General features: G+C 45.1%; 3 protein-coding genes across 5 annotated transcripts in view; all 3 read left to right on the top strand.

Moving 5' to 3' along the window:
* The first annotated feature begins 1,733 nt into the window (after positions 1 to 1,733).
* Positions 1,734 to 3,900, top strand: LOC117584465 (lipase 3-like). 2 transcript variants are annotated; one of them, XM_034273383.1, is made up of 4 exons: positions 1,734 to 2,044; positions 2,453 to 2,630; positions 2,703 to 3,064; positions 3,187 to 3,900. In XM_034273383.1, the coding sequence occupies exons 1-4, from the start codon at positions 1,820 to 1,822 to the stop codon at positions 3,736 to 3,738; spliced, it is 1,317 nt and encodes a 438-aa protein (XP_034129274.1). In that variant the 5' UTR covers positions 1,734 to 1,819; the 3' UTR covers positions 3,739 to 3,900. The 2 variants fall into 2 exon arrangements, with proteins under 2 accessions (XP_034129274.1, XP_034129275.1); XM_034273384.1 differs by having other exon boundaries at positions 1,736 to 2,044; positions 2,703 to 3,058.
* A 459-nt stretch (positions 3,901 to 4,359) lies between these two features.
* LOC117584538 (lipase 1) lies at positions 4,360 to 6,255 on the top strand. The gene is made up of 3 exons (XM_034273490.1): positions 4,360 to 4,806; positions 4,862 to 5,404; positions 5,463 to 6,255. Exons 1-3 carry the CDS (start codon positions 4,675 to 4,677, stop codon positions 6,006 to 6,008), a joined length of 1,221 nt encoding a protein of 406 aa, XP_034129381.1. The 5' UTR covers positions 4,360 to 4,674; the 3' UTR covers positions 6,009 to 6,255.
* A 7,720-nt stretch (positions 6,256 to 13,975) lies between these two features.
* LOC117584033 (E3 ubiquitin-protein ligase TRIM9) overlaps positions 13,976 to 27,223 on the top strand; it is a 66,133-nt gene continuing 52,885 nt past the window's right edge. Inside the window, exon 1 of one of the 2 annotated variants that reach the window (XM_034272769.1) lies at positions 13,976 to 15,658. In XM_034272769.1, the coding sequence (XP_034128660.1) occupies positions 14,744 to 15,658 (915 nt within the window). In that variant the 5' untranslated portion in view covers positions 13,976 to 14,743. The remainder of the gene's footprint in view (positions 15,659 to 27,223) is intronic. The other variant, XM_034272770.1, reaches the window with a different exon arrangement.

Genomic DNA, 27,223 nt, shown 5'->3' with positions numbered 1-27,223 from the left:
ATGTTGCCAGACCCGAAAACAAGTTTCAAGCCCAAACGCTGCTCATATGATAATGCTGCAGTCCGTAGGAACGAAGCGGCTGACATTGCAAAGGTTGATTGGGTGAGGGGAAATAATATGCATATTTATGCTCAACAGCTCATCTAATGAACTGCACATTGTTTGTGCTATTTTGCATATGGATAGCAGAGCAGAGAAGTCGCTGCTGCCACCAAAAACATGCATACATGCATGTGTATGTATACAATGTACGTACATGTGTATATACATATCTCTGGCTATGCTTGGGCATGCGTTTGTTTGCTCGTTAAATGCAGAATAAAGCTACACTTAATAATTGAATAACACTCGGGTTCGGGTTCGGGTCGGGTCGGGTTCGGGCTTAGCTCCACTCAACTCCCCCCTGCGGTGCAGTGCGATAAGCAGACTCTCAATACAGCTGTGATTCTCTTTCGTACTATCTCCGACTCATCTATTATTGCATTATTGTTTACAGCCAGAAATTGAAATATTTCTAAAATTACATTCGTTTGTCAAGCTCCTATTAAAGTGCGATAAATTGTGCACAAACATGTGTACTAACATGTTTATACATGTGCATACATACATATGTATGTAAATAGTTATTAATGACTGGAAATAATACCTACACGGCTTCCATTCTAGCGTAGTTAATTAAACTTTGATCAGGAAATAATCACCAAGTAATCTTTTTTATTTTGTGGGCAATAAATGATTAATTTAATGAGTGGACTGCACAGCTACATTCATATGTACACACATACATACACATGTACATACATACATACGATTGCGGGGGGTTGCGCTTCACTGAGTAAATAAACAAGTTGGATAATATGCGAGTTTAAGAAGAGAATTATAAACTTTTAATGGGACCTTTCAATCAAATTAAATTAGCATAATATTTTAGTTGTAAGCTATTCAGAATAAATACTTAATAAACAATTTATAGGAATTGAAAATCGAACAGAGACTATCAGCTGCGAACTTTGATTTCTTTCGAGTGAATTTACTCACTAGTAAAACATTTGACTTTATTAATCATGTTTCTAATCAGCTGGGAATGGGTTTATTAAAGATTATAATTATTAGGTCAAGTGCTGGGCACTGCCATATGGATTTAAGTATACCCTATAATAAATAATTGTACCCTAGAAATAATCAATTAAAAAATCGTATATAAGCTTATAAGCGTGTTTGTAATAAGTATAAAATATATAATTTGTTACCGTCCAGCAACAACAAATGTCTATGCATAGGTATATGTAGCTGATCGGGAGAGCTGCTTAGGGCAAAAAAAACATATTACAAAATCAATTGGCTTGGCAACATGTTGAGTTGTTTGTTTGTTTATAAATTTTGTTTATAGGTCGGGGCAAGGTAGCCAAGGTAGACTCCTCAACGACTACCAAAGAAAAAATCACATCTTCAGTTGTTGTCGAGAGGTGGCTTGACATCTCGTGCGTAAGCGAAGTCAAAGTCAAGATCGTCGAATCCGAAGCTGGACTCTTCGGCGCGGCTTATCAGCAAGTGACGAAGGCAGCCCAGGCAGGGGTTATCGCTGAGCCTGACCAATATTTTACTGTTTTGGTGATTCAATTCAATTGAAAAAAGTATTGTACATACATCAGCAAGTACAAGTACAATCGTGTGTGTAAGTGTCGAATTTCTCTCTCTCCCGCAGAAAGTTTCTTTGTCGCTTGCAAATTGAAACTGCCGCCAGTCGACACTTGTGACTCGAACCGAGCGCAGCTGACACATCCCACAACGAGAGGGAGTACGGAATACAGTTACAACTATGTCATTATCATCGTCAGCGAATTTGCTCATCAGCGCCCTATGCCTGTGCCTGCTGCAGCGGGAGATCAGCGCTGGCTTGTCCATGGTGCTGGGCAATGTCACCCTCTTCAATGTCCAATTCAAGTCCCCCAGCTGGCTGGGACGCTCAATAGTCGGGGACAGCAACTTGCGCATAGAGAGCGACGTGGATCCAAATATATTGGAAGATTCGCACTTGGACACGGTAAGCAAACTGAACCACAAACTGAAGTGAAACTAAGCTAAAACATTTTTGAACATCTCGTTATGCGCATCTGATTTGTTTGATCAAATCATCAACCGAAAGTATTTATTAATAATTGCCATTATGACGCCATAGATGTGGGAATTTGTTAAATGTTCAAGTCTAAAGTACAGCGACAGCCTTAAAAAATATACTCAAATATTTGAATATATTTTAATTTATTTTTATATATTGATTTTTATGGCCTAGTCGAAAGGTGAGGTTCAAGTTCAAGATTAATCTGTCAGAGTCATTCTGCGATAATTTATATTCACAGACACTTGGCAATCGATTCCTATTAATCACAAATGAATATTCACTAATTCTCAGCTCCAACTTACACTTATATATATTATATATATTTTCCAGCTTCATTTGATACAAAAATATGGCTACCCCGCGGAGAATCATACCGTGCAGACAGACGATGGCTACATACTCACTCTGCACAGAATCGCGCGGCCTGGCGCAATGCCCGTGCTCCTGGTGCACGGCCTGCTGGATAGTTCGGCCACTTGGGTGATGATGGGACCCAACAAGGGCTTGGGTAAGCAGCAACCGCTTTGCTCCATCAAATGTGCCTGATGCTGATTGATTTGTTCTCTCCCTCCCCCCAAAGGTTACTTGCTCTATGAGCAGGGCTACGATGTTTGGATGGCCAATGTGCGGGGCAATACATACTCCAGGAAGCACGTGAAGTACAGTACGCGCCATGCCAAGTTCTGGGACTTTACGTTCCATGAAATGGGCAAGCATGACATACCCAGCACAATAGACTTTGTGCTCAACCACACGGGTGTCAGCCAATTGCATTACATTGGCCACTCCCAGGGCTCGGTTGTGTTCTGGATCATGGCCAGTGAGAAGCCCGAGTACATGGATAAGATCGTGTTTATGCAGGCTCTGGCACCGGTGGCCTTCCTCAAGCATTGCCGCAGTCCTGTCGTCAACTTCTTGGCCGAGTGGCATTTATCGGTGAGCGTAAGTTACCCCATCCCGTTCCTAATCCTCATCCTATGCACAAACCTCTTCGAAATTCTAAATTCGAAATTCGAAATTCGAAATTCGAACTCACTTTTCGACTCTCTCCCTCTGCCCTGCAGGTGGTCCTCAAGCTAATTGGCGTCCATGAGTTTCTGCCCAAGAACGAGTTCATCAGCATGTTCAATCGCTTCATTTGCGACGAGACAACCATTACCAAGGAGATCTGCTCGAATGTGATCTTTCTCACCACTGGCTTCGACAAGCTGCAACTGAACGAGACGATGCTGCCGGTGATTGTGGGCCACTCCCCGGCCGGTGCTTCCACCAAGCAAATGCAGCACTTTGGCCAGCTGAACAGATCGGGCGCCTTCAGACAGTTTGACTATGGCTGGCTGCGCAATCATTGGCGCTATGGCACCATAGATCCTCCCTCTTATAAGCTGGAGAATGTGCGTGCCAAGGTGGCGCTTTATTATGGCAAAAACGATTGGCTGGCCCCGCCCGAAGATGTGGAAATGCTGCACAGCAAGCTGCCCCATGTCGTGACAAAGTATTTGGTGGATGATCCGGAGTTCAATCACCTCGACTTCATATGGGCCATCAATGGCAGGGAGTTGCTGTGGGATCGCATGCTGCAGAATATGCGAAATCAGGAGAACTCGGTCATATGAGGGGTACAAAACCTGGCAGTGGAAGTAGAAGTAGAAATTGTAGTCTAGATAATAGCAATATAAGCAGCGCATAGTTAGGTATTTATTTGGATTAACTTTACTTTGGTTTGCTCGTGCAAATAAATATTTAAAAATACAAATAAACGAACATTTACCCATGAATTCTGATGCCTTTCTTTACTCGCTTGAAGGCTGAAGAACTGGGAAGGAGTTTCAGCAAGTAAGCGTCTCCAAAGCGTCCCTTGGGAGCTTCAGCTTCCAACAGTAGTAAATATAAAATAAATGCTGAATATCTGTTACAGATAATAAGCTTAACAATAGCTCAATTACCACACACATGCAGTGTCATAGCTGTCGGCTTATCACAATTATTTGTGACTTACAAGTTGATTGGAGATGTTGCCCGCCTCTCAACCATTTGGACCCGACCTTAGGCAACTGTTAACATGTTCCACTGGGTGGCAAATAAAACTCGTTTAGTACATTCCAAACAATCAGAATTAACAATATTATGCATATTAATTGCCCTGATTTGCTCGCGAGGGTCAATGAGGGGAGAGAGACCTAATAAGCCTCGACAACTAAAATTAGTTGGCATCATATAAGGCATCCGACTGGATGCCAGCACTCAGTGGCAGTCGATAGTGCAGCGGGAATAGTTCTGATTCGAAGTGAATGCTCAAGATGTAGCAAAGGATAAAGGATAAAGGATACTAAAGAACTGATAACTGCAGCACAATTGAATCAACTGGCAATAAATACTTCAAGTGAAACAAACATTGCAAATTCCAAGTTCGAGTGCAATTTGAAGATCAAACACAGATGTGGCATGCAACGCCAATAGAAATAGATCTTGACTCCAGCAACTGATTGGCCAATTGCTTGACAGTGCATGTGGAAAATTGCATTAGCTGAAGGTTTTCCACAGGCCAAAAAATGCTGGCCATCAGTTCGAGCTTAATGATATTTTATGTAGCTTTTTTCTGGCTTTGCTGCCGCATAGACAATGTCGCAGCGGACATCATCAAGTATGATAAAACCATTTTAGAGGATGCCAATTTGCAGGCGGTAAAGAGAAGCTTCATAGGAAGCTGCGATCCAGTAATAAGATTTCCTCTTTTAGCCAGAACTGATCCGGAAGTATGGCTACAGCGCGGAAATACACAAAATAACGACCAAGGATGGCTTTGTGCTCACCGCACATCGCATGCCCAAGCCGGGCGCACAGCCCGTGCTGATGGTCCATGGGCTGGAGGACAGCTCGGTGGGATATCTCATACTGGGACCCAAGAAGTCGCTTGCCTACAGGTTAAGTGATCTGGGCTATGACATTTGGCTGCTCAACACGCGTGGCAATCGCTACTCACGGAAGCACAAGCGCTACCAGCGGAATATGCCCGAGTTCTGGGACTTTTCCTTCCACGAGGTCGGGCTGTACGACCTGCCGGCCGCGATTGACTACGTTCTGGCCATGACCAAGGGCTACGAGCAGCTCCACTACATTGGCCACTCGCAGGGCACCACATCCTTCCTGGTGATGGGCAGTGAGCGGCCCAGCTACATGAAGAAAATCAAACTGATGCAGGCGCTGGCCCCGGTCGTATTTTGTGATTATGTGGGCTCACCCTTTGTCTTGTTTGCCGCGAAATACATTCGACCTTTGACAGTGAGTGCAGTCCTCCAGCCAACCTTTATTGCCTAACAGATTTGTAAACATTTTCCAGCTCTATGCCAGAGCTCTTGGCATCTACGATTTTCCCCCCGAGGGTGAAGTCTTCCAAAGACTCTCATATCAGATTTGTAGCTTTGCCTTTCGCAACACCTGCAACTACTTCCTTTTGCAGCTGATGGGCGTCGATGCCCAGCAACTGAATGCCACACTCGCACCGCTGTTTGTGCGACACGTCGCTGGCTCCTCGCTCAAGTCCCTGGGGCACTACCTTCAGCTGGTCCACAGCGGTGGCTTCTACAGGTACGACTACTACAGCGCTGTGGAGAATCGGCGCCGCCACGGCTCCGACACTCCACCACAGTATAATCTGTCCAATGTCAGCTGCAAGGTGGCTCTGTACTACAGCAAGAACGATCTCCTGGCCGCGGTCAGGGATGTGGAACGCCTGCGCGACGCGCTGCCCAATGTGGTGCACGACGGGCTCATACCATACGAGAAGTTCAATCACGTGGACTACATTTGGGCGAATGACATCAACAGCCTGCTCTACGATGGCATGGTGGAGAATATGAAGCGGTCCGACCAGGGAGAGTTGTAGGGTGGAGGAGGACGAAGGTTTAGGCAAAAGGGCAAATTTCCTGGCTTTATTTTGTATGGTAAATTGTATGCAAAACGTTCCCTCAAATCCCTGTGATAGACACACTTTCAATTGAGTTTCGAAATGCACTTTAAATACATTGCAAATCCATGACTTCTCTTGTGGGCATTCATTAGAAATTTGTAATTATGAATGCTTCAAATATTTGCCATAAATTCTACTTTATGGCCAGAGTCCATGAACGCCACTTGAAACATGAAATCAGATGAGATATTTAAATCGGACCAGTGCCTTGTGGCTTGCCAAAAAGAGAGCTCTGTGAAGCTGTGGCAAATTTATTGCCAGTACATTTTATTCAAGTTGCCACTGCAACTGACAGCCGCGGGCAGAGGGCAGGAGCGGTGTGTGGAGTTGCCAAAAAACTGAAAATTGCCACTGACATGCTGCACATGTTTCTGCACGTGTCTGCCCCATTTTTTGGGTGTGCCTTTGGCCAGCCACACAAGCACATGAAAGTGTCATGCCATGGATGCAAACTTAATTGTTTGCAGTCTGCATTTAAGTTGTGGCTGGCACAGCCTTTATACGCAATGAAAACCACACTAAATGAGTGCTCTGAAGCGCATGTATTGAGTGTGTCTAAACATCAGTTTTCAGCTGCCCTTCGTGGGTTGGTTCACACATCCTTTTCTTTGGCTCACAAGTTCCCAGAGTCCGGAGCTGTTTTAAGCTTAAGCCTTTGCCGCCTCTGGCATCAAAAATCATTTTACAAAGTTTTGTGTTCCATATCTCAGCGCTGTCGTGGCTTGGTTGCATGTCCTTGTGCCGCTTGTGGTTCGGGCCGCCGTCTCCTGCTGCTCGTTGCGGCGTGTCAAAGCTGCTGCTGGTGTTGTTTTTACGCCCTAGGCAGCAGGCTTGGCAGGCTTGGCAATCCCCAGGAATCAGCCAGACGCCCGGGCGTATCAATCATGTCACTTGACCAAGCGGAAATCGAATTCCCAATTCCCACACACAAAATGCAAATGGAAGAGCTTCGCTCCAGACAGCGCAGACTCGGGCTCCAAATTAAATTGCTCCTCAAGTCTGTTTTGGGGAAAATTCGTTAAAATGCTGTGGCCTCCCGGTCTGCCCATTGTTTTAATGCATTTACATGTTTGCCCTGAACTCTGATTAGGAGTGCTCCAAGAGAGGTGTCTGGTGTCTGCCCCAGGGCAGTGTCCTTGCCCACAAACAAAAGCCGAGACCAGAAAACCAATCGAAGTCATTTGAAGATTTGCATTTGAATGGGGCAAATGGGTAAAGTTTGTGTTCCTTCCTCTTTTTTTTCCCACCCCCCCCTTAGGGGGCTCAGGCTTAAGTTAGGGGCCAGGAGTCTTCACACGCCCACCGCATTGTTATGCAATTGTTTGGGGAACAAACAAAAACTACAGCCCCAGAGAGAAAAAGGTTTTGCCGTTGCCTGCTTTTGGGGTTTCAGATAATCGAATCCCATGGAGATTGGAAGATTGGAAGAGGCCAAAAGAAACGATTTTCAATGCAAAAAATTGTATTAAGCAGCCAGCTAATTGATGTGGGAAATAGTGTTAAATAAATAAACATTTTGGGCAAACAAAGCTCCGATATGCATGCCTAATCACAGCATGTGTGCGCATAATTTGTTTGGGAATTATTCAAACTTTCAATCACAACTTTGGCACACTAGCCAGCAAGTTTTTGCATGCCACCAGGAAGTACTTATTTATTTAATGGATTGGCTGCTGTAAACGGTAGAGTTATTATTGAGTTTATTTCCTGCAGAGTTCACAGTTCTGCAGGCCAACAAAATGCCACATTTTGCTGCGCAGTTTAATAATAATTTCAGTTTTTGACTAATGGTTTATTGGGCATTTCACCACAAACAAAACACATGTGCACATAATAATATTTGTGTTGGCTTTAGGGAATTAAAAGTAAATCGATTTCGATGTTTGCTTTGGCTGTTTGCTATTTTTTATGCATTTTCACTGCATACTTTCTTGTTTGAGAGAGAGCAAAAAGGAGAAGAGGACAAGACTGTTGGGCATCAATTTCGCTGCACCGCAGTCATGTTGCCGGCTAATTGAAAATAATTCTCACTAACGATGCCCAGAAAAGGAAGAAAAAACTTACGCTGCTCCTTCAACGGGGAACTTAATGAAAAATCAAACAGTGAGGACTGTCAGAAGCCAAAAGCAGAAGGGTGCCAGTGCAGCTGGAAGCCACAGAGGTCTCGAAGGTAGCCAGGAAACGCATGTCGGGCAGGAGCCGAGCAGACCAAGCGGAAGTGCTTAATACCAACACGAACAGGAGCAGGTCCAAGTCCACACGTCGTCTTACCCGCAGCATGAAAGTAAGCAGAAATGGGAGAAAGCAAAGGAGAGAGAAGGAGAAAGAGAAGGGGAAGCTTCCTTCCCTCCCGACTTCGATGGAAAACTAGCAACAAACTTAAGCAAACAAAAATTATTTTGGAACTACATAAATCAGGTCTCATGTGTGTGTGTGTGTGTGTGTGTGTGTGTGTGTGTGCCTTCCCACCTGTCCAGATGCTGCTGCTGTTGAAGGGCCAAGTAAAGCCAAGTTAGTACTTGGAAATAATTTATCGAGTGCATTTATAATTGATGCGAACAGAAGCATGTCAGCTCAGCAGCAACTCCACTCTTGGTTTTTCATTATTTGTCAGTCGGTGAAGGATACATAAATGTGCTCTCAATTACATTTCCAGGGGAATTTATATTCATTCATTCAACTACGTTTCATGGCTTATTGCTGGTTGACAAATTTGAAAAGCGTCTCAACGCAGCTTTCAAGTAACTTTAGGACCCAACTCGAAGTAGAATACAATAAGTCTACAAGCCTCAACAATTATCGAAATTTAATTAATGTTTTGGCCGCACTTTGCCATCTCTGCCACTAGTTTTGCCAGCCAACAAAAATGGCATCTGATTTCATAATTAAAAGCGCAATTTGATTTCAGGACAAGCCTCCCCAGGCCAGGCCAGACCAGACCAGCAACCCTCCCCAAGCAGCCACATTTACATGTTCCATGAGAGTATTCCCATATCATGGACACTCGTCTCATGTTCTGCAAGCCAAAACAAAACTTCTCTGGCCACCAGCCATCATTCTGTGGACAACAGAAGGAGAGAGCGAGCGACAATGCATGGGGGGTTGTGGCTCAAAATGTCTGAAATTTCATAATTGCAGCAAAGTTTTCTCCCCCGAGAAGCGAGTTTTTTTTCGGGCCGTGGCTTTGGCTCGCTCCCCCGCTCCCTGTACGGAATGTATTTAATTATACGAGCACTACGAGTACAGGATTCTTTTCCTTTCCTTTCTTTTATGTTGTTCTGAGGTTGGCCAAGAACTTGCAGCAGCTGTTGGCGGTTTGCTTCTTGTATTCGATTCGTTTAATTTGAAATCTTCTCCAGTGATCTCACGTAAAGTTTAGTCTTTGAAACCCTTCAAAAAGTTGCCCTTAAAGTTACCTTTTTACTCGAAATGTTTTATCAAATTTAAGTCCAAAACTTTGCCTCTGAGCTGAATCTTTTCCCCCCAAAATAGCCATTGAACAATTTGTCAGGCCCCATAACTTGCGCTTTATCTTCGCTTTAACTCGTTAACAAATATGTTTGTCCAAGGACCAAACCTCAGGCGCTGGACACGAACAAAAAACCGCCACGAAAATGGTAGAAAAAAAATCAAAAAAATCTAATTAAAAATTTGCCGCACAGCCCGCGTCCCAGCCTCGTCTCGTGGCTCGCAGGGACAAACAAAAAAGCAATTACAATGCCTCAAACTGTTGCAACTTCCTGCAATGACAACAGAGGCGCTAAGCGTGGTACACAATATTAGCAGGCAGAACCCAGTCTCTTCCCTGCCCCACATATACTTGCTTGTGTTCCCCTGTTGAACATTTTGGCAAAAAACCCCACCGAATGGACCCCCCGTGGAGTCTAACAGGCAGTCAGGATATCCTACTGGCTACCAGCTACACAGAGTCTCCTCTGCCAGGGGCTTGTGTCTCCCTTCGAGTGCAGCTGCGGACTCCCTTTGGGTAGCAGTTTCAGTCTCTGTCTGTCCGTGTTAAATACGCGAATGTCCTTCCTAATCTCATTTGGTGATGTTATCCTGAATGAGTGAACGGAGCAAGGACTCGCAGAAGCAACAACTGTGCGGCTGCAGCTCCCACTCCCACTCCCACTGCCACTCCCCTTTGCACTCGGCAAACTCCAGTCTGCATTTCGCTTAAACTTTATACATATTGTTCGCAAGTTAAAAAGAAAAACTTCAGAGATACCCTGCCTGCCTTCCAGAGGAATGTTGCCTGAGGTTTATGGCAAAATATTCCAAATTTTATGGTTCTTCTTCCAGCAGCTCCTGAAAGATGCTAGCTAATCGTTGCTACTTGGAAGCTAGTCCTTAATTGCAAACCCTATTATCTGAGGCCGAACTTCTTGTACACTTTTCACACACAGGGAACTCCCCGAGTCCATGCCAGTTTCGGGTTACTCAGCTTTATTATAGCAGAAACATTTTTTTTCTCCTGTTTATATTCCGCTTCGCGTGTAGGTGGATGAGTGGACGAATTGGGTGCTGGGCTGGCTTGGTTTTGCTTGTGTTTGTTAACCCGACAATGACGATGGATACCGATCCCCCAGCTTGCGCTTGTGTCCGTCGCGGCCGTTGCAGCCGCACTTGCCGCACTTGCCGCACGACAAAACGCATGAAAGAGACTTTCGGCCGGATGGGAGATGCCTTGAATGGCTCGAAGCGCAAAAGAGCGTGGAGCTGGGTAAACGTACTCCAACGTACTCACAGCAAAAGCCAGGCTAAAGCGCCCCCAGTCAAAAAATGTGCTGTTTTCAGTGGCTTTTCCTTTTTTGCTTCAGCTTTTCCCCGACCAAAAAAAAAGAAGCGAAAAGTGCAAAAAAATGTTTCGCACCCGCGGTGACCAAAGTATTTCTGCTATTTCGGATGCGTCTACCCAAAGCCAAAGGGAGTCTGTTATTATTGCGTTTTTATGCCTGCTCGCATATGGTGAATGTCCTTGGCCATGGTTACACCACATGATATACGGCACTGAAGTAGACCAGAACGAACCGGAAGGAGTGCGGATTTTGGGGCTGCTGAACGGTTTTTGGATGCGGCATAAACGTGTCGAAAGTTTTTAAATATTTTAAGCTGCAGTGAACTATGGACTCGCCCAATGAAACCCGGAAAAATTCTCATCGTAAAAGTATTCAAAAATGTAGATAGGGGAAAATTAACGCAGATCGTGGCTAAATTTTGTGGCAAGCCCGGAAGCATCTTGGACGTGGAATGCATCTGTAAATCTTTTATTTTTGAGAATTTATGGGGCTTATTTTGGTTGATTTTTGAGTCTTTAAAACTGAAATGAAAGTCAGCAGTTCTTAAAGCATTCCCTCAAGTGTACAAATGTATGTCCAAAATCGTGTACACAATTTTAGTTCTCTAACCCCATGAGCAGATAGTTTTTTTTTTGTATGGCGCCTCCTCCCGTCTCGCCATAGTTCACACTTAGAGGCCGTAGGGAAAAAACAAAAATCAATACACCAATTAGGCGATATTCTCTCCCTCTCCCTCTCCCTCACCCTCTCTCCCTGTCTTATTTTGTGATTTATTACGGAACCAGAAAAAGTATGTTGAAGGCAGAGAGAGAGAGAGCGAGAAAGCGGGGGGAGGGTGCCTAAAGACAGATAGAAGTGTATGGGGGAAAAAGTTGAGCAAACAACAATAAATNTTTTACTCGAAAGGTATTTAAATATTCGCTAAACATTTCATTTTGTCAAATTTCTTACACAACTCCAAAGCCCTTTCCTCTGTATTTTGACGGCATCACTTTTGCACGCTAATTCCGGGCTAAGTTCTGTGAGTTGGGTTGACTCCTTTGGAATTTAATTTCACAGAATTCTCTGCTACCTTTTGCTGGCTCTCTCACCTGTAGTCGTTGCTCGCTCATGGAATGCCTCGACTGTCAAATCACTGGCAATTGTCAGCGCCATGCAATTTTAATATGGCAAATGCCTGAAGTGCCTGCACTTGCCGTCATCCCAGGACAACAAACAGACACGGCCAGAACACAGGACAGTGCTGGGACTTGTGGAATGCATCTGTAAATCTTTTATTTTTGAGAATTTATGGGGCTTATTTTGGTTGATTTTTGAGTCTTTAAAACTGAAATGAAAGTCAGCAGTTCTTAAAGCATTCCCTCAAGTGTACAAATGTATGTCCAAAATCGTGTACACAATTTTAGTTCTCTAACCCCATGAGCAGATAGTTTTTTTTTTGTATGGCGCCTCCTCCCGTCTCGCCATAGTTCACACTTAGAGGCCGTAGGGAAAAAACAAAAATCAATACACCAATTAGGCGATATTCTCTCCCTCTCCCTCTCCCTCACCCTCTCTCCCTGTCTTATTTTGTGATTTATTACGGAACCAGAAAAAGTATGTTGAAGGCAGAGAGAGAGAGAGCGAGAAAGCGGGGGGAGGGTGCCTAAAGACAGATAGAAGTGTATGGGGGAAAAAGTTGAGCAAACAACAATAAATTGAGGCAAATTACGCACACGAATGGCCCGCCTGTCAATATTTGCATAGGCAAGTGAGACGTTCGTTAGGGGGGGTGTTGGGGAGGGGCACTTAACACCTACCGATTCCAAATCCAGATCAAATACTTGGACAGAAACGTGGCTTATTAAGTCGAAGGGATTACGCCTAGCTGGGGAGTCAGGTGGTGGGTAAAGGGTGGAGGGTGGAGTCGCCACTTAGATGTTGGCACTCTGAACGTTGCACGATTTGCTTGTTCTGTTAGATAAACAAATGGAGCAGGTCACCTTATTTTTTTTGTTTTGCTTTCGGATACGTATCAGGTATCGGATATCGAACTGCACGCGGGCCATTGGCCGATCCCGCTCCTCCTCCTCGTCTACTCCTCTGCTGCGCTTCTCGATTCCCGCCCGATGGCACGATTGGATATCTAAACAAACAAGCAACAGTGGAGTTATTCAGAGCCGGGTTCTAGCCACACATATTTGTTGATCGTAAGAACTTCGACACTCTGGAATGTCGCCATGTGCGTTCTGGCCTTATCAGCGGTGCACCGTGGGGACATTTCGAACTTAAGCAAGCTAAAGCAGAAATATATTTTCTTGAAGTATGAATAGGATATGGTGCTGCGATGTCTTGCAACTCGAACCAATTTGCTCGTTTAAGTCTTTGACTTTTGTCACCTATTTTCGGCTGGCAGCCCACTGTGCGGCTGCCTCTACCTGTTGCCTTTCGGTGTATGTACCTGAGTATGTGCTCTTCGTTATCGCTCTACACTTGTGGGGGTAGGCTCCGATAAGGCAAATAAAGCGCAGTATCTGCAAAGGTAAAAGTAGTTTTCTTTTCTTGGGTTGTGCATTGGTATATTGGTGCGATTGGTTCAGGAAACCCTCATATTATGTTCATGTTTGTTTTTTATAGAAAAACTGCTATTCGATTGTATTTTTTGTACCTTTGAATAGGCTTGGTAATATTTCGGATTCATGCAGTTTAAATGTGGCGAAGATAATAGCATCATTTGGTATACAAATATTTTAATATTTAATTTAATAATTTATATTTATTTCCTTGAATTTTAATGTTGCAAGCAGCCCGGTTTGAGTTCGCTGTGTTTCCCGCCAAGCATGTTGGATGTTGGATCAAACGAAACTCTAACTCCTGTATGTGCCATGGAAAGGTATGGACAATGAGGAAGTACGCCCCAGCAACATTTCAAAGTCTGATGTGCCCAACCTCACCACAGCAACATGCATTTGTTGCCGCACAACATTTGAAGGCGAGCGGAGTTTGTTTCTGTGAGACACTCTTATAACTGGATATATTTTCATTTATCTTAACTAAAATACATACATATTTGATATTTTACATGTCCATAAATATGTAAAGTGTATAATAAAACCACAGAAACCCAAATTGCCAATGCAAATCAGAATGTGTATGAGCGAGCCGCAGTGGGTTAAGAACTGCAAACCAACTGAAAACTCAACTCAGCAATACAACGCAAAAATGAGCACAAACATGTGCAGACATGTCGAGCCCAACGCAAAAACAAAAAACCAAATTTCTCACGCAAACCGGTTGTGCAGCGGAGTTCGATTCAATTTCAAATCGTCGTGTTTACCGTATCGTATCGGGAATTGGCTTGTGTGGAACAATTCGGGAATGAATATTAATATAAAAACTAAAAAATAAATATAACAAAGGGACAATTTTTTAAAAAGTGTGAACTTGGATCAATGTGGATAATTATAAATATAAATTAAACAAAAAGTGAACAAATTTAAACCAAAGAACGAACCTAAGAAAGTGTTTCAAGTGCATCAAACATATTCGAGTCCAAGAGTGAAGCTTAAAAAAATTCTAAAAATTCAACTTGATTGTGAGGAAATTTGTGCAATTTGTGAAATTAAAATTGAAACTGAAAAAGTACCAGAAAGGGCATAAAAAGGACTCGAAATAAAAGTGAAATACGGACATTACCGATTCGAAATAACAGCAAAACCAAAAGGTGAAAAGTGAAGCCGTGAAAATCGTTTGCCAAAACATGCTCCTCCAGTGCCCCAATCCCCACTAAGTGACCAAATCCTAGACCCAGCGAGAGACCAGCAGAGATCTCAAAACTCAAGCGAAAACCGCATCGACAGAGCAACTGCTGAAATGGAGGACGAGCTACGTTGTCCCACCTGCAAGCAGCTGTACGCCAATCCCGTGCTGCTGCCCTGCTTCCACGCCCTGTGCCTGGGCTGTGCCCTGGACATCCAGACTCCGTACACGCCGGGAGTGGCTCTGGCCGTGACCGGGGGAGCGGGCTCCAACGCCAGCGGCGCACACAACGGACTGCACAGCCAGCCGAACGGTGGCCCCGGATCCGTAACTGGAGGGGTGGTAGCCAACGGGGTGGCCAACGGGGCAGGGCCGGGCACCCGGCACAGTTCCCACAGCTCGGCCGCCAGCACGGCCAGCTCCAACACGGGCAGCGAGAGCGTCACCTCCGACCAGGACCAGTCCGACAAAGTGAGCATCTTCAGCGAGGCCGACTCCGGCGTGGTCTGCTGCTCGAACACATCCCGTCCGGTCTCGTACGCCGGCACCGGACAGCTCCAGGGACTGCTCCAGGGATCCGTGGTGGCGCCACCTGGCGCCGCCTACTGCCTCACCTGTCCCCTGTGCCGGAAGCTCGTGTTCTTCGACGACGGCGGCGTTCGCAATCTGCCCACATACCGCGCCATGGAGGCCATCGTGGACCGCTTCTGCGCGCGCGAAGCGCTCCGCTGCCAGATGTGCGAGTCGGACCCCAAGGTGGCGTCGCTCATCTGCGAGCAGTGCGAGATTCGCTACTGCGAGCCCTGCCGGGAGCTCTGCCACCCAGCTCGCGGGCCCCTGGCCAAGCACACGCTGGTCAAGCCGCGCGGCGCCGCCCAGCAGCGGGAGTCGGTCTGCGGCGAGCACGAGGAGACCCTCTCCCAGTACTGCCTCAACTGCAAGATCCCAGCCTGCGGCCAGTGCATCGGGGAGCAGCGGCATCAAACGCACGAGGTGCAGTCCATAAACGTGACTTGCAAGGCTCAAAAGGTGAGTCGAAGCTTAAGAAACTTTTAGCCAGGAAACCGGCGCCTCCCCTCAGGCGTTTCCTCCCAAAAATTTGCTCCAAGAAGTCGCCACAGATAGTGATATATTGCTTGCCGCGCCACCCTATATCCTGACCACATCCTGACTCGCTTTCATCCTTCCTTTTTTTTTATGGTATTTCGTGTTTTCCTTTTGGGGCTTTTATGGCTGTTCGCTGGCAGCGAACATTCCTCATGCAACATTTTGTTTTCCGAGGGTTGATATTCGAACTGCTGGCGGATGGGACAGCTCCTTGGAGTTATTTTTACTCGAAAGGTATTTAAATATTCGCTAAACATTTCATTTTGTCAAATTTCTTACACAACTCCAAAGCCCTTTCCTCTGTATTTTGACGGCATCACTTTTGCACGCTAATTCCGGGCTAAGTTCTGTGAGTTGGGTTGACTCCTTTGGAATTTAATTTCACAGAATTCTCTGCTACCTTTTGCTGGCTCTCTCACCTGTAGTCGTTGCTCGCTCATGGAATGCCTCGACTGTCAAATCACTGGCAATTGTCAGCGCCATGCAATTTTAATATGGCAAATGCCTGAAGTGCCTGCACTTGCCGTCATCCCAGGACAACAAACAGACACGGCCAGAACACAGGACAGTGCTGGGACTTGTGGAATGCATCTGTAAATCTTTTATTTTTGAGAATTTATGGGGCTTATTTTGGTTGATTTTTGAGTCTTTAAAACTGAAATGAAAGTCAGCAGTTCTTAAAGCATTCCCTCAAGTGTACAAATGTATGTCCAAAATCGTGTACACAATTTTAGTTCTCTAACCCCATGAGCAGATAGTTTTTTTTTTGTATGGCGCCTCCTCCCGTCTCGCCATAGTTCACACTTAGAGGCCGTAGGGAAAAAACAAAAATCAATACACCAATTAGGCGATATTCTCTCCCTCTCCCTCTCCCTCACCCTCTCTCCCTGTCTTATTTTGTGATTTATTACGGAACCAGAAAAAGTATGTTGAAGGCAGAGAGAGAGAGAGCGAGAAAGCGGGGGGAGGGTGCCTAAAGACAGATAGAAGTGTATGGGGGAAAAAGTTGAGCAAACAACAATAAATTGAGGCAAATTACGCACACGNTTTACTCGAAAGGTATTTAAATATTCGCTAAACATTTCATTTTGTCAAATTTCTTACACAACTCCAAAGCCCTTTCCTCTGTATTTTGACGGCATCACTTTTGCACGCTAATTCCGGGCTAAGTTCTGTGAGTTGGGTTGACTCCTTTGGAATTTAATTTCACAGAATTCTCTGCTACCTTTTGCTGGCTCTCTCACCTGTAGTCGTTGCTCGCTCATGGAATGCCTCGACTGTCAAATCACTGGCAATTGTCAGCGCCATGCAATTTTAATATGGCAAATGCCTGAAGTGCCTGCACTTGCCGTCATCCCAGGACAACAAACAGACACGGCCAGAACACAGGACAGTGCTGGGACGGACGGACAGCCCAGAGTGCGAAAAGTGACAAATTGCAGCGGCTGCCAGAACAAAAGAGCAGACACAACTGTGTCGGGTCAAGGAGGATATTGCTCGAGCGGAGAGACAAACAAAAAAAAAACAAGCGAAAAGGTTGGCATTTTTTGTCTAGAGAAATAAAGGCGACAAATGTATTTTATGCAGTGAAAGTACACAACTTGGGGCAAAGAAATGCTTTGAAATAACTGCTGGAAAATGCCAAGAAACATCTCGAAAATAATTGATTTCTAATTTAAAATGTTCTTGTGTTAGTTTTTCCTTTAGCAGCTGGATCGAATCTGGAATCGACACACAAAAATATCTGCAGACTTATCTGTGGCACATTGCGCCCTATTTTGTGTATCTATGTGGGTTGCGTTCTGTTCTATCTATCAATTGGGCATTCTGTTATCTGTTGTCGTCTTGTTTCGTGGCATATTGTACTTTTTGAGGGAATAACATTTGCCATTTCCTGTCTGCTTAAATGATTATCTGGCCGCCAACCCTGACGCATCATGCATCGTGCCATCAGCTGGCTGGCAATCGATTTTGGCATTTCATTGTGCTGCTCTGCTCCTTCGTGCAAAACAAAAGACAACAAATCTGTGTCCCCAGGCAGCTGTGGCAGCCTGTAGCATCGTGGCAACGTCGGGGGCAGCTGCATGTCGGATAATGGCACACGCCAGGTGAGAAGTCCATGCGGGATGACACACGCAGGCCCGGGTGACGGGGTGACGGGGTGACGGGGCGACGCCTCCAAGCCGATCGACTCCACATAACTTGATAAGATAACCGAGTGGTAGTCATCCAGCCAGGCCCAAGACTCATTTTCGATTGGATTTTGGCCACTTTTCACACCCACTGGGTCAGGTCTGCCTGTCGCTACCTGTGGGACGGCGTACTTTCCCGACCTGCAGCTACCCGTAAATCATTAATTTGGGTGTTTATTATGCTGTGTCTTATTTTGTGCTCTGTCCCGAGTCCTGGCAGCTCATCCTTGGCCTGCTTTTGCCGCACCTTGGCAGCCATTCTTCATTGTGTTTTTTTGTCGCTCTCTGTTTTGTCCGTTCCTCTGAGATTTATGACACCATCAGAGTGCAGTTGTCGCTCTGAAATATTTTGCAACATGCTTCGTGTTGTACCCACCACCACCAGCAGCAGCACCATCCCTTGCCACCCCGTACCCGGGCAGATCCTGCCAGTTGATTTCACTGCATTTGTTCCGTTTAATGTGGCAGCATTCCATTGTTACTCAACCCTGGGGCAACGTGCTTATGGGATGGATGTGTGTCGAATCCAGTGGGAGCCGCTCAGAGTTCGAGTTACTCTGTGGCTCTGATGCGTGGAATTGCCACGAAAATATATCTGAAAAATATTATACAAGTTCCAACTTACGCCAGGGTGTGGCTCAGTATTTTCTGTACATTATTTTTAAGGCTATTGCTTCCCCATCGTGCCACAATCCCCACTCTGGCCATAATTATGTGTGTGTGTTTTCCTACCTCAGCCAAAAGTCTGCCGAGCATTTCCATTTATTTAGACACAAATTCCTTTATCTATCCGGGAGTCACCTGCCGGGAATACTTCCTCTTTGCCCCAGGAGTCTGTCCCGTCAGGCTGTTCAGTTAATTACAGTCCAATTACAGGACTTTTGTATGTAGATTTATGTATGGTTTGGTTTGGTTTGGTTTGGTCTCGTAAATTCGGAGGCCTGATGTTGGCAGCAGGCACGCGGCGGCGCCTTTCTCAATATAATTAGGCAGAAAAATGGATTACATAATTAATAAACGAAATTCAGCGGCAGACTAATTAACAGCACAGCCAGAGTCGCGGCAGGAAGTGGCAGGAATTAAAGCCCAAGGCAAAGGAAAGGAAGAGCCAGCCACAGCCCCGCGACACGACAGGCCAACGTGTGTGAGGCAGAAAAACATTCCAAATGCTAAAGTTAATTGCCGAAAGAGAGAGAGTGTCGAATAAATAAGGCGTGGCAATAAAATGAAATAAAATCCCAGAAAGAGCAGAAAGAGCAGAAAGCAAAAAGGAAAACTCTGGACAAATGCAGTAAAAAGGAGTAATTCGTTTCGGTGGTGCTAGAATTAGTTTGTCACAAGTAAACTTTAATAGTAAACAGAACCCCGCCCTGTGCCTGGGTGATTATTTTTACCTGTCTGCTGTTGTGTTTATCCACAAAAAACGAACGAGTTTTCCCCAGTGCATAATTTACAGGCGTTTTCCAATGTTTTCTTGGGTGTGTTCCCCCCACCCCCCCCCCCAAAAAAGGCATAATGGGGCAAAGAGCCGAGCTGAGTGCCAGTAAGTGCTGCAGCATAGAGTCACGTGTCCAGCGCCAGCACAAGCTGAATGGCCAAAACCTCTGACCAATCTGAATGGGTCTTATGCCCAAGGGTCTTACTTGGGCACAACTTGCCCTTAGGCCAGCAGCGTTGTCATCATGTCCTCGCTCTCGTCGGCACATGCATAATTGGCACGCACTCGTCGTTTACTCAGCGAATGAACAGACAAAGCCCTGGATAATTGATATGCCCAGATCTTGGGCCTATTTTTGTGTGCTCCCAAAAGGGCAAGGGAAATGTGAATAAAATAAACGTAGTAAATATGTGCACACATTTTCATTCGTACATAACCATGTACATATGTTATGTATTTGTACATTTTCTTTAGTTACATTGCCGTTCCATGCCTGAAGCCACTTTCGCGCTTCTCTTCTCTGCCGTTCTGCCGCGACCCGCTGTGAAAGCTTCTAATTATTTCGGCAATAAATGTCAAAGCAGCTGTGTTGCCAGTGGGCGTGAGTTCCTCTCCCCACTCCACACTCTCCACTCCACACTCTCCACTCTCCACACTCTCCACTCTCGCTTATTGTTGTTGCTCTTGCTGTAATTTATGTGCGTTTTGCATGTGTCCGCGCAATTGTCAAGCTTCTTTTTTTGCTGGTTGTTACTGGAATTTTGCGCTATAATTATTATTACTTTTGTCTTTACAACCGCCAAATCCCCGCACCACCCACCCGCGCGGGGCAGAACTTTGACCGCAAAACTTTTCTGAAAGTGGCGCTAAAAAACTTATTGGATTTTGTGACTCATTTTTAGTGTGTCAGTGGCAGCGATGGAGGATGGTCACTCTCTGAGCCGTGTAATTGTGAGGGCATGCCCGAGGGGTCGGCCCGTATCGCGCCTTCGATGTGGTGTCTGACCCCCCGCCCCGTATTGATTTCATTTAATTAGTTTTCATTGCCGCTGACCATTTCTCTGATTTCAGTTTTTGGCTTGTTTGCCCGTCTGCGTTTTTGGTGTTTAAAATTCTCTGTTTTGATTTGAGCGATGAGCGATGAACGATGAGGGTTCTGGCTTCGGGGTGAACCCCTCGAAAATGGTTATAAACATTTTATTGCCACTGCCTCGAACTTTCCCATTTTCAAGTGCAGTTTGTGGAGTAGTTTTTTATGGGTTTTTCTTTTGAGTTTATTTTCCATTTTGTGGCTTCGTGTGACTTCCCGTTGATTGCCTTCGAATGCGTTTCTTGTGTTCTTAATGCAAGAAAATTGAATTTGATTTGGTTTTCTCTTGAACATTCAGTGCTGCCCGAGAGGTTCCTGCTTTAAAGACTTTATGCAAATATTTAGAAATAAATATCTAGCACAATAAACATCAAAGTGGCAGCATATTGCCCACTCGACAAAGCCATAAATAAACCTGAATCAAGAGAGAGAGAAAAAAAAACAGACAGCACAGCTGAAACCGAGTGCAAACTGCATTTAATTTATGTAAATTCCATTCCGCACTCCGCACTCCAATAAAGCGCAGATTTGCACGTATTTTAATTGCAGAGCCTCGCCAAATGTTCATTCTTCTATTTATTTAAGCACTAATTTAAACGATAAATAAATAAATAATGTGGCCAGCAAGTGCTGCTCGCTCTTGTCGCTGCGGCTTTTTTAATATAAATAAATTATTAGTTTCGGCTTGGAATTGATGCATAAATATATGCACAATAAATATTAATTGGCTGCAAATTAAACAACAAGCTTAAGGAAACAGCTTTAAATAAACAGCAAGTAAATACTAGTACTATTATTAATCAAGCGGCAAGGTCACAGTTGTAGCATAAATAATTCCCTTCCAGCCATCCAGTGCAGGGAAAGTTGCAGCGCTATCGGCTCACAGATGGCGACAAGCTGCCTCTGCCTCCCCCCGATAGTGTTTACTTTTGCAGTCCGACTCGTGTCAATGCCTTTCCCACAGCCCACTGCATCGGTGTTTGCTTTTCCGATTTCTTGAGGTGCAATTCAATTTGCTGATTGATTTCTTGGATCTTAAAATCAAATCAGAGCACTTCCCGCAGCACTGTAATTACTGTAATTAGGAAAAAATTTGTGTTATTTTGCTTAAAGAATTGCCATAATTTATTCTGCAATAATTCAATTAAGCTGCTGCCATCTGTGGGCTGAAACATTTTACAACGGATTAAACGTCTCTGGCCGCAAATTGAAATCAAAGATTGCCCGCCGGCTGGCAAAATGTACAAGCGATTTGGCAATAACATTTTCCACACACATTCAATGGAAATAATTCAAATACGACAACAAATCAATGCACAATTTTCGCATTTTTTGCTGCTCCTTTGAGTGTCGAAAGGGAAGTTTTTAATTTACATTCATATGCAAATTTTGCAGCCAAATGAACTGCGAATATTCCAGCACTCAGATAAAATGTTTCAAGTGAAATTACATAAATTACATTACATAAAACTCTTTGTTTAAACACATTAAAAATGCTGTGAGGCAGATTGGCCGGGGGCGGGGGGGAGAGACACTTTTATGACTGTTAAACGCTTGACGCTCGCTCCCATTGCGCCGCTTAATGGGGCAGTAAAAAAGTATATATGTATGCTCGTTGTTTCATTTTTTAATTAGCCACCACATAAAAAGTCACCCCAGCAGCCAGCATGCCAGCATGCCACATGTGGCACGGGCCAGCAGCAGCATGAGCAGCGGTTGTAAGGTGTCGTTAAAAACTACAATGTGAACACTCGGCAGGGGATACAAAATTGTGCATGTATAGCCCCACCCTCTAAGAGGTCCTCTATCCGCTTTCTTTTACGATTCCTGCACGGCGCCAACTGTCAACGGGCTTTGCCCGCTGCGTGTGTGGCAGGCGAACGAAAGGACAGCCAGGAGATGTCCATCGCCCCAGGGCCCAGGCACTGAGCTGCGCCTGAGAGCTTCTGGTCAAGTGTTAATGGCATGGTTAGCCGGGCAAGAGGGGAACTTTCAAGAGCTGCACGGACATAGCATTGGCATTGAAGCGAGCTCCAATTAATAGAAAATATCAACTATAGTTCTACTCTAGAGCTCTGCGCCCTTCTGTTCCATGCTGCACGTGGACCATTAAAGGGGATATTTGACACTGCCAAAGTCCTCCTGCCAGCCACAAAACTGATAAGGTGACAAGCTGCAATGAAAAAGCAAAGAGCGGGTTTAAGCTTTAAGGTTGCAATGAAAAATATGAGAGTGCTGCCACAATTATTATGTGGCTGCACGGCAGACACCTTGTCATGCCGGACACGTAGCGGCGGAAGGGTTACCAGAACTTTCCCACCGTCTCGAGCGTATTACCTGAACCAATGTCAATCGAAGTGCCAATCGATGGAGTGGCAGTCGAGACACCTAAGAGAGGGGAGAGGCAGCATCAAGACTCTGCAAGCACCACAATGGACTCGCTGCTGGCTGGTGCAAAAACTTGTTACCGCAACAACTACACTATGCTACAAAACACAACACGAGGGAGAGACAATGTGACAACTTCATGAACTATTCAATGTGCCTCCACTGTGGCCCTGAGCTGGTCCTCCGCCTCCGTCCTGCTGCTGGCATGTCCTGTGGTCAGCGCTCTCTACGGATTGCGGCTTGTCAGCTGTCAGCGTTTTGTTGACCATCTCTGGGCATTGGTCGGGCGGGGCTTAAGTCCGCTTACGGTCGAGCCGGCTCCGTGCCATTAGCATGTTCCATTTGTGCCGAAGGACAGGCTGCATTAATAATGCAATAACACTTTGATTTATTTACGGATAAGACAAACTTGGTAGCCAATGTCCGAACTTTAGTTCAGAGAATAAAACTTTGCTTGCCATTTGCTGTAAATGTATTTTTCAAAAGGTTTCCCTGCTTTTTAAGCCACCAAAACGAATTTCAATTATATTAATATTTCCCTTTTGCTCTTTCTCTCTTTTCAGGTACGTAAATCCTCTGACCTCTCCCGCTCCCTCTCCCGCTCCCTGGCTTTGCTTTGATTCGTGAACCGCAAGTAAGTCCCTCCCCCATTTGGCTTTTGGTCATTTTGGTTTCCCGAAAGCCTGCGTCAAAGCTTTCGAGTGTCATCATAATCAGATTTCCAACACGTGGCTGAGGACTTGACAACAACAACAAAAAAAAGCTTATTAATCCCCTCGAAAAAAACTGCAAAATAATTTTCATTAATTAAATGTTGGCGCGGCTTCCTCTGTCGCCAAAGCCGCTTAAAATCGGAATTTTTGTAAAGTTTCTCCAGCCACAGGCGGAGGCGGAGGCGGAGGCGGCCTTTGAACTGAAATGATGGCCCGCGGCGTGGGGCGCTGTCAACAAGTGCATGTGGACCGGGAGGGCACAGTTTTTAATCAATACACGACCTGCGGCCATTGTTGATAAACATTATGACGTGCCCTCCACCTCCACATCATTTCCATGGCCAGCAGCAGTTTCTGTTGAAAGCAGCAGCAGAAATGAATCTGGAAACACATGAAAATAAATACATGTAAAAATATGAAAAGATTCAACAGAATGATGGGCGATTTCCGATTGAAATTGATGCATTTTTCATGCAACAAAAGTGGAATTATTCTGGCCTCGAGCAGGTCTACAAATGCATTAAGAAACGGAAACATTTGTCAATTTATTACAGTGCTTGGGCTGCTAAAATGTTCTTCATTAGTTGCTTTATGGTAATCCCTATTATAATTTGAATTTATCTAAGCAACAACTGGCTTCAAGTTCTCTTTATTTCCAAGCACACTTAATAAAGCAATTGGTTTGGGGTTTGCCACAGCCCCAACCCGACCCCACCCGACCCGAAACAACGCGTTCAAAATAAACACGAAAAACCTTTTTGCCAAACACCTGCCCAAGTGACCTTTAGCCCCTTTGTGTCGCCTTGCCAGAAGTCAAACATTTTTTAATTTGTTGACTTTTGTGCGAACCTTTGACAAACATTTATTTTAATTTGTTTGCCCTGGCCAACGAAATAATTTAGATAAATGCGCTCCCAAGGAGCGGCGAAAGGTTACACCTCCCCCCCCCCCCCGAACATGAGATCTAATTAGGCGAATCCAGGCCCTGGGATTTCCCTGGGTCTAAAAGTGTCACTGCCACAAGGATTGATTACCCGTTGACCCGTTTCGGCTTGACAATTTCTTTGAAAATTGCCCCAAAACATTTCCACTCACAATTTTCCTCACAATTTTTATCAGCTTTTTCAGCACTTCCCCGTCCTGCAGTCTCTTTGCCCTTCGCTCATTCTTGTCCCTTCGTTCTGCCTTTATTTTTTGGCATGTGACAAAATGTAATAACATTTTTTATTTATGTCCACCGCTTGACACATTCAGCCACGAAAAAAAGGAAAAGGTCAGTGTATCTGGGGGAAACTTTCCCTATTCAATTATTTCCCATTTCTTGCCTTCCCATCCCGGGCTAGCTGTTGCCTTATCAGTGACCAGCGAGGAGGTTGGCTCTGAAAGGAAAGCTCCAGGACACAGCAGGAAAACTAAATGTTTCCGAGTTGTTTTCTTTAGAGCATAAAGCTTCATTTCAATTGAGTTTCACCGGAATTTAAGTTGAACTTTTCGCAGATAAAGATACAACATTTCGGTAAGCTTTTCGCTTTGTTTATGCCAGCCAAATAATTTGATTTTCATTTATTTTTGCTGCCCACTGAAAGCCTCTTCTGCTGACTCAACAGACCGACAGACAAACTCACCCACAATTAGCCCGAAAGGGAATTGCATCAAGGAATTTGTGGAATGGAAATGCAAATGAATGCGCATAAAAGATGAGGGTGGCCGAAAACAAACCGCGTGCCATTCAATTAAAAACTGCTGACCCGAAGGAGTGAACAAAAGGATTTGACGGGAAGCCTGACCTCTGTCTTCAAGTAATAGAAACCATGAAGGACTCGGGACAGGGCGCAAATGGCAAAGGCCATAACAGCAAATGGGCTTGGAGATGATTAGGCTGTGATAGGAGCACACAAGTTACATAAAGGACATGCGGATATATCGACCGAGGACTCGGACTTGGATAATGCAATTTTAATGAAAGCAAACGGAATTCGTTGAACTCGTTGTCTCGGACAAAAGCTGAGCCCAAAACTTCCCTTTGTCCAGGCAGCCACTTTTAATTCAATTACGTTTTTCCTGTTATCAAGCCGAAAGGAGCGCTAGAAATTAATGAGCGCTAAATTAGTGGAGATTATGCCATTAGGGGTTGGCTCTGCCCCACCCCTGCTGCATCTCCGATGTCCTTTTCACAGCATTGTTCACGGGCTGCTCGGCGGAGGAGCTCATCAAGTCTCGGCGTTGTCTGATGATTTTTATTGTTTGCCTGACCCAATTTTCGCCGGCCATTTCCGGCCATTTCTGTCTGGCCTGTCTCTAGTCTCTGAATTGCCCACAAAAGAGGAGCGAAAGACGTTCCAGAATGCTGCCCCACCCACACCCACCCACACACAAAAATGTTGATGAACAAAATGCTTTGGCATCCCTAGCCATCAAAATGTAATATGAAAAATAGCCAAGAACTAACACAATATGGATTGCAGATACATTCCTGAAGCCGAGCCTGGCTACATGCGAAAATATTTTAATTTGCTGCATTTTTGAACCAGACGCAAAGGTGAAATTCAAACTGACAGCCAGAGCATTTGCGGGGGCCCACAAAGGAAGTGAAGGAAGTGGAGCAAGTGCAGAATATTTGTCGATTTTTATACATTAAAGTTTCATAATTGTTTTACCTTTTTGCCAAGAATTTCTTCACGTGGAGCTTCACATTTGCCAGTCAACTTGCCAGCTCCCCTTGCTCCATTTCCCAGCGTCCCTAAGCCCATTTGTCAAGAGCACTGGGAATTCTGCCTGCAACTTACATGCGAAGTTCATTGACAAAGTTCATGTTTTGATGAAGCAACCCCTGACGGGGAACAACAATGAAAGGCAAAGCCAAGCCCCTTAGCCCATTGTTCTGCCTGCAAAGTCGCAGTTAACATTTGAACCTTTAATTTTCGAAACAATTGCGTCTGCTTATAAAAAATAGATGCGAAGCGAAGCGAAGCGAAATGCCAGGAGACATATCTCCGGCGGAGTCTGCAATGGAGGAGAGAGGCAGGACCTGCCATGCGGTGTGCCAGGACTCGCTCACTCAAATTAAAATGATTCGAGTTGTGGCATGCAAATGTAGGAAGTATTCATCCTCGTATTCGTATTCGCATTCGTATTCGTATTCCCAAAAGCAATAACGATGACAGTCGAGCAGAAGCTTAAGCTCCGTGTAGCCACGGCTAACGATGGATGGAGCCGCCAGAACCTGCACAGAGAGAAACATTTTGGGCAGCAACCAAAGTCAAAGATCTGGGCCAAACTTTGTGGGATGGAAGGTGCGAAATGCTGCTGATAAATTGCATCTGTCATGGGTCTGAAGTTTCTCGCAGTGCAGCGATGATTTACTCGACTGTGGAGCTACCTCTGACTGCCATCCGACTGTCTCTTCTCTTTGTCCCTCTGTGGGTTATGCCATTGCTGTGTGGCTAACATTTCAATGCATTTCATTTCACTCCACAGCAGATGTGAGAATTTGATTTCGAGTCGCAGTGTCTCTAGCTTGGGCCTCAGATATGGATACTTATTACTGGTACTCGTACGCCCGCCGTTGACATATTTCCAGATGGATGCGGGCCGGAGCCCACCTGGGTCCCAGCTCCGCATGCCTTTGTAGGCAAGAGACAGAATGTGCAGCATAAGGATGTTGCT

The sequence above is a fragment of the Drosophila guanche genome, unplaced genomic scaffold (genome assembly GCF_900245975.1).
Source record: "Drosophila guanche unplaced genomic scaffold, DGUA_6, whole genome shotgun sequence".
Taxonomy (NCBI): domain Eukaryota; kingdom Metazoa; phylum Arthropoda; class Insecta; order Diptera; family Drosophilidae; genus Drosophila; species Drosophila guanche.
This window is presented reverse-complemented; position numbering and strand designations above follow the sequence as displayed.